Source organism: Poecilia formosa, unplaced genomic scaffold, assembly GCF_000485575.1.
Source record: "Poecilia formosa unplaced genomic scaffold, Poecilia_formosa-5.1.2 Scaffold84, whole genome shotgun sequence".
In the NCBI taxonomy this organism is placed as follows: Eukaryota; Metazoa; Chordata; class Actinopteri; order Cyprinodontiformes; family Poeciliidae; genus Poecilia; species Poecilia formosa.
In genome coordinates, this window is record NW_006800023.1 from 620,017 (window position 1) to 630,703 (window position 10,687).

A 10,687-nucleotide genomic window follows, 5' to 3' on the forward strand; every position below is an offset into this window, starting at 1 on the left:
TATTACGTGTAACCTAAATAATGTTTGTACTTAGGTTTACATTTCTTCTCAGAAACTATTGTTGGTGGTCATAGCCCTCGGTGTGAACAAATACAGTCCTACAAAAGAACAAATGAAACTTAATTTTGTACATACTGTGATCCGATATGGCTTGCACATGATGCTTACCACAGAACAGAACTTTTCATGCTCTTAGGAGGCATTTTAAAATGTGTTTATGGTGACAGTAAATCTTTCTTAAAATTTCAACAACACTGCATCCAACACTTAACGTCTGGAACAAACGCACACTTTGTTTGAGCCAAACTTTTCTTCCTTATCTTAACCTGCAGTGACAGCAGTCGTTCTGCTTTCATGCACAGTAAATACTGTTCATGCTTTTTCTACTGTCCTGTTTTTTGTCCATGCTTTTGCTTTAGATATGTATGTAAGAATACCTTCTTGGAATCTCAAACTATTTTGCATGTAAATGTATTTTCCATAGACTCCTGCAGAGGGCGCTGCCACTGTACTGTCAGCCACTTTGTCACCAGCCCTGGATGAGGATTCTGGCGGAGGCTACTGGGCCAACGGGCGAAGGGAGATGACGACCCCGCCTACATTTGACCCTCAGCTTCCATTGAGTTTATGGGAAATCAGCCTCCAGTTGCTGGGATTACAGTAACATGGGACTCTAAAGATGACTAGGAGGACTAAATCTATTTGAAAGCATCACATAAAGACCTTAAACTTGGGCTTACATTATTTCTGACCCTTTTTAAAATTATTTTCCAAATCTCACATGAAGGTGTTGGTCGCACAGATAGAACTGTGATTGGTTGCGTAGGGTTTGGCAAGCTGTTGTTCCAGACCTGCTTATGAAGGGCTAAAGTGAATAGAATATGTCTTTATATTATGTTGTTTCATTTATATTTCTTTCTAAGCAAACAATATATGCAGACATACATAAATTTGTGTCATCCAGCAGAATCACTAACCAGATTTCTGTAATCAATAAATTTGTTCTTGGATATCAATAATTGGCCATCTAAAAATTGCTAAATCTATGAGTTGCAAAACAGATTTTTTTCATCTATCCAAATATTTGGGTTAAGTGATGACGAAAAGGTACGCATTAGTAAAAACAGACTTGAACTTGGAACAATTTTCCCTCAGTCTGTGAATGACTCAACATTTGAAAAATAATTTATTGCATAGCCAGGGTTTCCAGGTGTTTCTTTTTCTCCATCAGTTCAGACACAAAAAAGGAGAAATCGGTCATCAGTTTTTGTTTTTTGATCTGTACTTGTTTTGCATCGGGGATATGTGCGCAGTATGCACAGAAAAGTCTAAGATGAACTCTTCTGGACCCAATAAATGTTGATGGGGAACAAAACAATAATCGGTTTTGGAGGAAGGGGAAAAGGAGAAAGCACTTTTTACTTTTTTGTTTTTTGTTTTTTTCTAGCACACAAACTGTGATTGGTTCCCCACAGCTGCAGCTAATGCCACTTCCTTATTTGGCGCCACACCCAGTGCATTGTGGGATGGAAAAATCTCCACGATGTGAATAAAACTCTATCTGGTGAGCTGATACAGACGCTCACTCGGAAAACACTGGAAGCAGCACATCCAGGCGAAGGCTTATCCAGCAAACAAACACAGCTGTCTCTCATGCAGGGCTACACCCTCACACAAGATGCGCCATAATGCCCTCTCCACTGTGATTAATGCATTTTAGCATTGAAGATCAAATGTTTATCTCAAATTGACATTCTTAGGCTAAATTCTTTGCCATTTAGAAGTCAGCCTCTTATCTTTATTTGCTGTATATAAAGCAATACTATCACTGTGGTAGCTAATTTAGCTACTGGCACAGACATTCAGCGGAGAAGCAGAGAAGTTCCCGATATATGAGTAATTTGAAATTTCTCTGTCTACATGTACAAAGATGTTTAATGAAGAGATTTTTAGTGTTATGCTTTTTTATTTTAGAGTAGCTACGTTTAAAGGTTTTGCCTTTTCTTAAGTAGATGTCTGGATCCTTTTAGGGATGCAGCTCACAAGGTCTCCTCCAGAAAACTGTGAGGTCAAACCGAATCCGTTACTCCTCCCTAAATGAGAGCGTAGATAACCTGCTCTGTCCTTTTCCTGTTAATTTATTTGGACAGCTAAAGGTAGGTGGAGGACTTCATTTTACTGGCCTGTTGTTTTTGTAAAAGTCTACCAGATTTTTTACTTAAACCTGTAGTATCCTCCTGCAACTTTGTCTGTCAGCAATTGTCTGCTTTCTACAAAACAAGATGTCATAAAAAGGGAGGGTTCAGTTTTAGATTGGTAGTAAAGAAATGTTTAATTGTGAAGATCAGGACCTCACTGTGAGACACAGAGAGGTCTGTATAATTTGTCCAGTGATTATAATAACTGTTAGTATGCCCTGCTATCCAGTCATTTTTTAAAAATATATTGTTTCAGATCATGGAGCACCAGGGTTTTCCCTCAACTAATAGAACAACGGGACTCCCTCAAACACAAAAATAAGTTGCTGCAAATTGCTGGTCAGCTGGCTGAAAGAAAACTCTGTTATATTTTTTACTTGCTTCCAAGAAAGATACATTTGTCACAGAATATTTCCGTTAGTTAAAAAACAAACAAACAAAAAAAAAACACAGTCTTGGTGTGTTTTTCACTTCCTTGGTGCATACCAAGCGCATGCATAGCATAGCATGAGACTGAGCTGTTGCTATCACATCATCATTTCATTTATGCAGGTTTTATATTGTTATAAATGTACAGTCCAAAAAGGTCATTATATAGGTAACAGTTTGGTGGTGAGTACTGTACAAAGATGATTTTTGTTCTCTCAGATTTAGACAGAAAACCACTCCTTTTTAAGTCAGTAACCTCTGTCCGGTTTTGTCATTTTTGAAGGTTGACTTTAATCAAAGACAACATTTGTCCTGCTTTGATATTTGTGAGAAGTTTAAGAGAACAGGCTGTTGCAAAACACTTGAACAGACTTTCAGACCCTTTGCTTTGCTATGTTTGTCAGGTTTATTTGTAAATACAACAAAATGTTGAGTTATGACGCTTTTGCAATTTCTCCAAGTCCACATATGATTTATTAATAATTTGATTTGGACATACAATTGCACCAGAAGTCCAGTAAATGAGTTATCTCCACCTTGACCAGTCACAACAGTTTTGTGTCATTGCTTCAATTACATTAGTAATTCAATTCTGAAGCAAACAAATCATTAGATGTTTGTTCTTTTTTTCTTTTTGTAGGTTCATAATTGTGTGAGGACTGACTACTCAATGCCAGCAATATTTCTCAGTGTTGTCACACAATACTCGGAAACTGTTCGCCTCAATGCTTCCTTGTTTGATTGTGACTCCCTTAGGCTACTGGAGTAAATAACACACATATTCCCACTGAAACAAATGTGCTTGCTTCCTGTGACACAAATGGAAAAAACACCAGCTTACAACTCAGCTCTGCTCTTCTATAGAGTGCAAGGCTACAAATGTGTGCTACATCCTGTCAAAGAGCTATCTAGTCTTTCTCAGTCCAGCTGCTTAACTAGGTGTATTTAAATGAGGGAGAAGTGAGACAGAGGGGACCAAGAGAGCTTCAGACTCTTTCATCTGAGCACAAGGTTATCCAAAGAGTGAGCGTTTGACAGAGGCACGAACAAGCAAGTGAACTGTCCAAACTTAAACTGCAAATTTAGAAAAGGAGCTAAAACGGCTCCAGTAAGTAGTTGTCAGTGGTTTCGTCTACGTGGTTAACTTGTATTTGATTATTTAAAGTGCTGGAGGAGCCCAGAGGAGGTGTGTGTAGATTGAAAACGCTTTAATAGCCATTCCTTTGACTGACCTGGGATTACATTTATATTAAATGTTCTAGTCCCATGTTTTGCAAAATCCTAAATGTGTATATGTATATGAGGAGCTGAGTATAAAAGGGGAGCCAGATGAACTGAGTCCTTACTTTGGGACAATTAAAGTATAAGAAAATATGTTTGTTTTCCCTGTTCACTTAAAGCATGGAAACCTTATACTTGTTCTAAGTCCAGGCTTGCATTTTTGAGACTCAACAAAAAAAAAAATGCTCCCACCACAGAACCATGGTAAAAACTCAGTTCATCTCGGCCCTTTGAGGTTTTAAGAAAAACGTGTTTTACTTTTCTCATATTTTTTGCTGTTGTTGAGATGCACATCTTATTGCTTTTTCTGTGCCTAAGAAGAAGAAGAAAAAAAGAACTCCCTCTTATGTGACTGTGAATTTTCTCATGTAGAACTGAACTAGTAGTAACTGTGATACCGTCTTGTCCCGTGCATTGCCGTAAGTTTTTTCTCTCGAGAGCGATGGGATGGAGACCGTTTGGTTACGTGCGCCTGTATGCGTGAGTAAGTGTCTGTTTAGTTAAGGGAATCGATGTCCATGTTTCCTGTCTACGGTTGTAACATTCCAGCAGCAGCCACCCCTATTTTTTCTATTATCCAAAGCCTCTCAATAAACATATCATTGTGCCACTCGCTCTCCATGTCTTTGCACCGTCTCATCGAGAATCTGTCAGCCTGAATGTGCTCAGAATGAGACTGCCAGCCTCAAGCAAAGTCTGAACTTTTGAGACATTCTCAGATCCATACGTGAAACGCACACTGGTATGTCCCCATGTTTCCGTCATTTCAGAGGACATAACATTTCCTTGGATAGATTTCCTATTTTGTCTACATTTGTCTTATTTTAAGCCTAGTATAAAATATAGTAAAAAAAAAAAAAAAAAAAATATGCGATCTGCAGATTATTATTTTATGAAAATGTGGGGGAAAATCCACATATAATTATAGCCTGCATGGACAAAGGTTTGGCTTAGTTTGATGCCCATGAAAGATATTTGAACAGATTATCCATCAATTTACAATATGGCTTATTCCCATATAAGGATGTGAATAAGTGGCACAACCTAAATTTGGTTAGCGGAATATTGCCGAGAGCCTCACGCTGACCCCACCATGTTCTTTTCTTACTATAAAACAGCATGCTGCCATTTCCTCTAGATAAATGACTCACACATACCTAGCTGTTCAAATGATGATAAAATGAAAGATGAATTTTCAGACCAAGCCAATATTTTCTGGTTTAGAGCTGATGGCAGGACAGAGGTTGGCATAGCTCCTCTGGGCCATAAACATCTTTCCTCAAGCAACAATTTTATTGGTTTAACTGATTTAAAATACCTAAAAGCTCAGAAACAATCGATTAATACAACACAGAGACTATTTCAATATAAGTGGTTATTTTGAACGTACAGTACACCTGGAAATTTAAACAAATGTTGCCTTGACGCTGCAGATATGTCTTTTATTGTTCAGAAGGTAACGGCACCTTGTTTCACTGAGGCTGCCCCAAATTTTCAGAGATGCTGAAAGATGGTAGTTGGCACCATTTTGGATATTGTGGGAGTGATGCGAAGTTATGTCTGCTGGGTATCAACCCAAAGAACCTCGTATCTTCAATATTGATTCATTTTGCACTTCCACAGGCAAGAATCAGTGATTTCACAGGGAGGAAAAATAGGCACCATTAACAATGTGGGTGAAGGGAATGTTGGCATTGGAAATGCATGGAGAACATTATTTGATTGTCATTGTACATAATCGAATTAATTACCTGAATATGTTTGCTTATTCAGTGAAACGTATTTATTTAAAATGTTGAGAAAGTCAATAAAAGTATTAAATATAAGTATTTAGCTGCTCAGCCATGGAACCTATTCCATTAAGGAGGTTTTAGTTGTTGTTTTGTAAAGAAATAAAAATAATATATATCAACATAAACACCTTACCCCAGTAATGAATGTTGGGGCAGCAGCATCAGAGCTAGGGATCCAAAAAGGCTCAACAAGCTGATGTATGACAACTCAACCAAGGCATATTCAACAAGCAGAGGAAGAGAGCTGCATCCTGTGTGTGCGTGTGTATCTACTTGTTGCAATCACTCGTTGACATAATTGGCATAAGAAGACAGCAACTTTTCACCAAAGGAATATAAGAATATAAAGCTTCTCTACATTTAACTGACTGCAGTGTCAACTCGTTCAAAAAGAACATGTGAAGGAAATGAGATTAAAAATGACAATGCAAGCATCGTCATTAATAACTGCACAATTGATGCTAAAGTGTTTTGGACAGATTGTGGATTCACATTAATTATAATCTGTTGTGGCATAATTATGCTTAATAATTCTTAGTTAGCCATTAAATTGGGTTTCTTTCTGCATGAAATCCTTATGGATATATAATTAACCCACGGTTTACTGTATCACGAACAGGGAAGTAGAGAGTAAGCCTTTCTTTATGTAATTACTAGCCTTGTGATGTGTCATTGCTTATATTAGAGTTCAGTCCGTTTCAGTTTATTTTTTTATGCACAGAACAACAACAGTCATGTTGGGGTTTGAGGTTTTCTTATGGAGATGGAGAGAGGCAACTGAGCATTCCTGGTTCTCTGGGTTAGAAACAGAAAACAGAACCAAGTCATTTCATATCCAGTTGCCCATGCACAGGTGATAACAAAGACAGGGAAGTGAAGACATTATCTCACAAGGCAGTAAACGATTAATGTAAATGATACAGAGAGCACACATTGAAGCACACCCCACTCTTTATTCAGTCTAGTAACAACATGTAAAAATGTCTTAAATTGAATCTTTTATCTGGGAAGCATTATGTAATGATGAAAATGTATGGGATATTGAAGTGTAAATTTGGAAAGCTTCATTCGTGGGAACAATCAAAATAAACAAAGGAGATTTCTAAACCGAAGGAGAACATGGAAAAACCTGGGTCAGCAAATATTGCTGTTTATCAAATCACTGCCATCATACTTATTGGTACATGTCCTATTATGTTGTAAAAGTGCACTTAATCTTTGTTTTGTATACAAGTTCAGTATTTCATCAGTCTATTGCTTTATGCACCTTAATATGTTTCCAAGGAGCTTAAAAAAGAAACAATACTGTGCATCATACGTGACAGTGATGATGTGATTTCCCCCGTACTCTTTCATAGTTTTGTTCCAGATCCAGATTTGTTGCAGAAAAGCTTGGTTTCTATTTCATCCTGCCCAAAAGATGGGGTTTTAGGTGAAGTTCCTGCAAACTCTGAATATTTATTTCAAGATAAACTCACACATGTAAACTCGACTCTTTGTTGCAGATCCATTTGTTTTAAACTTGAAGAGCAACTCAAGGAACAAGTTGTTTTACTCCAAGGAAGCATGAGGTCGTAAATTTATAATTCCAAGTTTCTGCAGAAAATCTGATCGGTTGAAATTATGAAGATGCTTTTTTTTTTTTTACATCAATTTCAAATCGATTTCTGTGGACACCATTAAGTGTAGCGACATTTACTTCTCAATGTCAGATTATACAATTGCAGTGACACAATTAATTCATTTGACAGCCTTTTACACATCCTAACTAGGTGAAGCAATTATGAACCAATGGTGTGCAGAGTGCAAAAAGAAAAGGAGAAGAGTTGTATTATGAACTACTAAATTGTTACCAGCTTAATAATGGATGAAGTTGCATCAGGTAATCTTGTGCTAAATGTGTAATAATTAAAAGCTTTAAGCCTGGGATTAAACCTTGAGGATATTTCCAAACCAGTCATAGGCCATAATTTAGATTAATTGAAAACAAGACTGCATTGAAATGGACTTAAATGAGCTCCTCAAAGTTATCCCTTTGGTTCTGAGAAGGTTTAATGCTCATTTACTCACTTCCTCAAAGCAGAAAACTGTTTTCCCCATTGATTTAGCAAGTATAGGAGTGAAAGACTTAGTAATTCCAATGTATATATAGAGATACAAACTACCAACACTTAAATGTTCACCTCCATCCCCCTGACATGTTCTCCTCATAATTTACTGAAGGTCTTTTTTGCACAGATCTGAAGTCAGTGTGCTGAACAGATGTGTTTAACAGATGCACTGAACAGATTCCTCAGCGGGGAAAAAAGAAAATGACCTTTACTTGATGTGTGGAACAAATACAACGAATGGTAATACTTGTACAATGCAGGGATAACATACAGACAAATATTAGCATTTTAATCATAAATGTGACATCTTACTTCAGAATAACACAATGAAACATATGAAAGAATCTGTCAAAAAGAGCTTTCGACTACAGATGTCTCCATCTTTATCTGCAGACTCCCCTATTAGTAGTCTGTTAGGCTGAGAATAAGGCAGACATTAATCTTCCGGGCAGCAGTGTCTCATGCAGGCTAACAGCACAGGGCTGCATGAAACATGGACCTTGTCTGATGGCAGGACAGATTGATGGACGAAAGGACACAAATGTAGATACACTTTAAAATACACCGCAAGAGGTCAAAGGTTGGGTCAGTAATGGGCCTGCACCAAAGACCGTAATGACGTAAATGGACCCAGATGTGGTTTGGGTCCATAAGTGAAGCTTTTGAAAGAGCATTCAGCATCATATACATCATGTTTGGACACAATGTCAAAGATAGGACTCTTTTTACGTTTTAGAGTGGTTCAGTGACTCAAGTTTGGTTAGTGGGCGTCTTTAATCTTTCCTTGGTAATGGGAACTTTGAAGTTTGCAGATGAAGATCTTGGACACGAGTGTAGTTTGCTCTTCTACACTGGTTCTGATTTGTAAAAATATTCATTTCTGGCACAACCTGGATGATTTAGTTACAGCAGCTGCTTGTTTGGAACTTCGTCACATGAAGCTGCCCAGTATGAGCAGCAAAGTAACTATGGAAAACATCCTTATGTCATGAGGACATTCTTCTATTCTACGTTAAATGTAACAATTACTGAACTTTTCAAACACTAGTAGGACGTCAGTAACTGGTTTCATGGCAACTTAATTGGCAATTAATAATAATAATTCAGGAAGACAATAAAACAAAAAGAAAAATAATACGAATTTAATGTATAACTTATAAATAGATGTCAAATCCACAAACTATTGGTTAACTATGCTGTTTTATTACATCAAAGTATTACCTGGTGCCAGTCAGTGTTTTCAGGAATCTGCAGTAATGGGCAGTTAGTCAGTTTCTGTTTTCCTCGCGTACCCTTGAAAGGGTATGTGTTTTTGTGTGCGTGTTGCTGCACACACTTCTACACACTTGCATAAACTCAGGCACTCAGATGTTCTGTAGGAGAGGATGGGATTTTCTCTCTAAAAATGGCCAAAGAGGGGGGAGGCGGGGTGAAGATGAAGGCAAAGTAAGTGAGAAGATACTTTAAAATTCTGAGAGAGGACGCCCACATTTTTCCCTCTCAGCTGCCACACAAAGAAAAAGCAGAGGGGGATATATCCTCAGAAACCTGCGAATTGGAAGCGAAATGATAAATACGATCAAAGCAAAAAAATAAAAAATAAATAAAAAAACAGAGAGAGAGAGAGAGAGAAGGGAAAGCTGGAATAAAGAAAATAAGCTGCCAATTTTTAAATAAGATAAATATCTCTGTAAGACAATGACAATGGGAAATATCCTAGATTTTCCCTTTGAAAGTCAATTTTTCTTGTCTTTGTTACATAGGCACACAAAAAGGCCACAACATCTGAAAAGCGGATGGCACAACAATCTCCAGGGCACAATGTTTCACTCCACCCACTCATCTCCACTGAGAGGATGGAGGGAAGAGGGGGTAAAAATCTCTAGTGCTAAACAAAAGGGTGGGGGGGAAAGGAAGGATAAAGTGGAAACATGCAGAGCAATGTGAGAAAAGTAAGAGATGTAAACAAGGAGGATATAAGAAGGAAAAAAGGAAAGGAAAGAGGGGGGAGAAGGATGACACAGCGGAGAAAAGCAAAAGAGGAGAATGTGTTTGCGTCATATCTGCAGTAGAGGAGAAATGCCTGACAGCCATCAGACGCCTGCTGAATGACAATCTCACATCTGCTCTCAGGTGGTTGGTGGATTCTCTTTTCTGTTTCTTGTTTTTCAGTCATGAAAAATTATGTGTAAAAAAAATAAAAATAAAATTATTGCCCTATATGTCCTTGAAACGCATCGCATTACATAAACCGCTCTGGGTGTGTGCACAGATGGCAATCCATCTTTTCTGAAACAAGCTTGTATGATGTATCCCAACAGAGTGTTATCCTAGTCAGTAATATGCTGAAAACAACTTTTAAATGAAACATTAACAAGTCAAGGTCCACTTTATAGTCAAAATTAGCTCTGCTAAACAGAGTCTGAAGTGTTGCTCATTGGAGAACTCGGTGTGTTGTAACTGAAAAAAAAAAAAACTAATGAAAACTCCTAGAGAGCAAAGAAAATTAAGAAAATATGAATTTTATACCAGATGCAATTTGACAAATGCACTGCAGAAAATAAAACAAACGATAGACACGCTAAATAAAAATGTTCAGTAAATTTGAAAGCTTTAATTCCTGTCATATTGCCTGATTTTATCATTTTTAATGGAGTTAATTTATATACTCCTGATTAAAAAAAAAACTAATATTACCTGAAGGGAGTTTATAAGAGAAATAATAGTCACATAGGATTCAAACTCAGTTCACATCTGAACAATTTATTCCAGTGAGACCTGCCATAATATGATAATATGAGATTTGGTTCAAAAAGCAGTAAAGACAAATTTATTTGGTTATTTAAAGTCAGGCGTTTAAAAAGAGCAATCATAT

The 10,687-nt window shown here is 37.3% G+C and overlaps 1 protein-coding gene across 3 annotated transcripts in view; it reads left to right on the forward strand.

The window, feature by feature from the left end:
* The window catches only part of LOC103141457 (dehydrogenase/reductase SDR family member on chromosome X-like), a 39,443-nt gene extending 34,925 nt beyond the window's left edge, over window positions 1-4,518 (forward strand). For all 3 annotated transcript variants that reach the window (XM_007557122.2, XM_007557118.2, XM_016673895.1), the window contains one exon: window positions 485-4,518. In XM_007557122.2, the coding sequence (XP_007557184.1) occupies window positions 485-664 (180 nt within the window). In that variant the 3' untranslated portion in view covers window positions 665-4,518. The remainder of the gene's footprint in view (window positions 1-484) is intronic.
* Window positions 4,519-10,687: the final 6,169 nt, after the last annotated feature.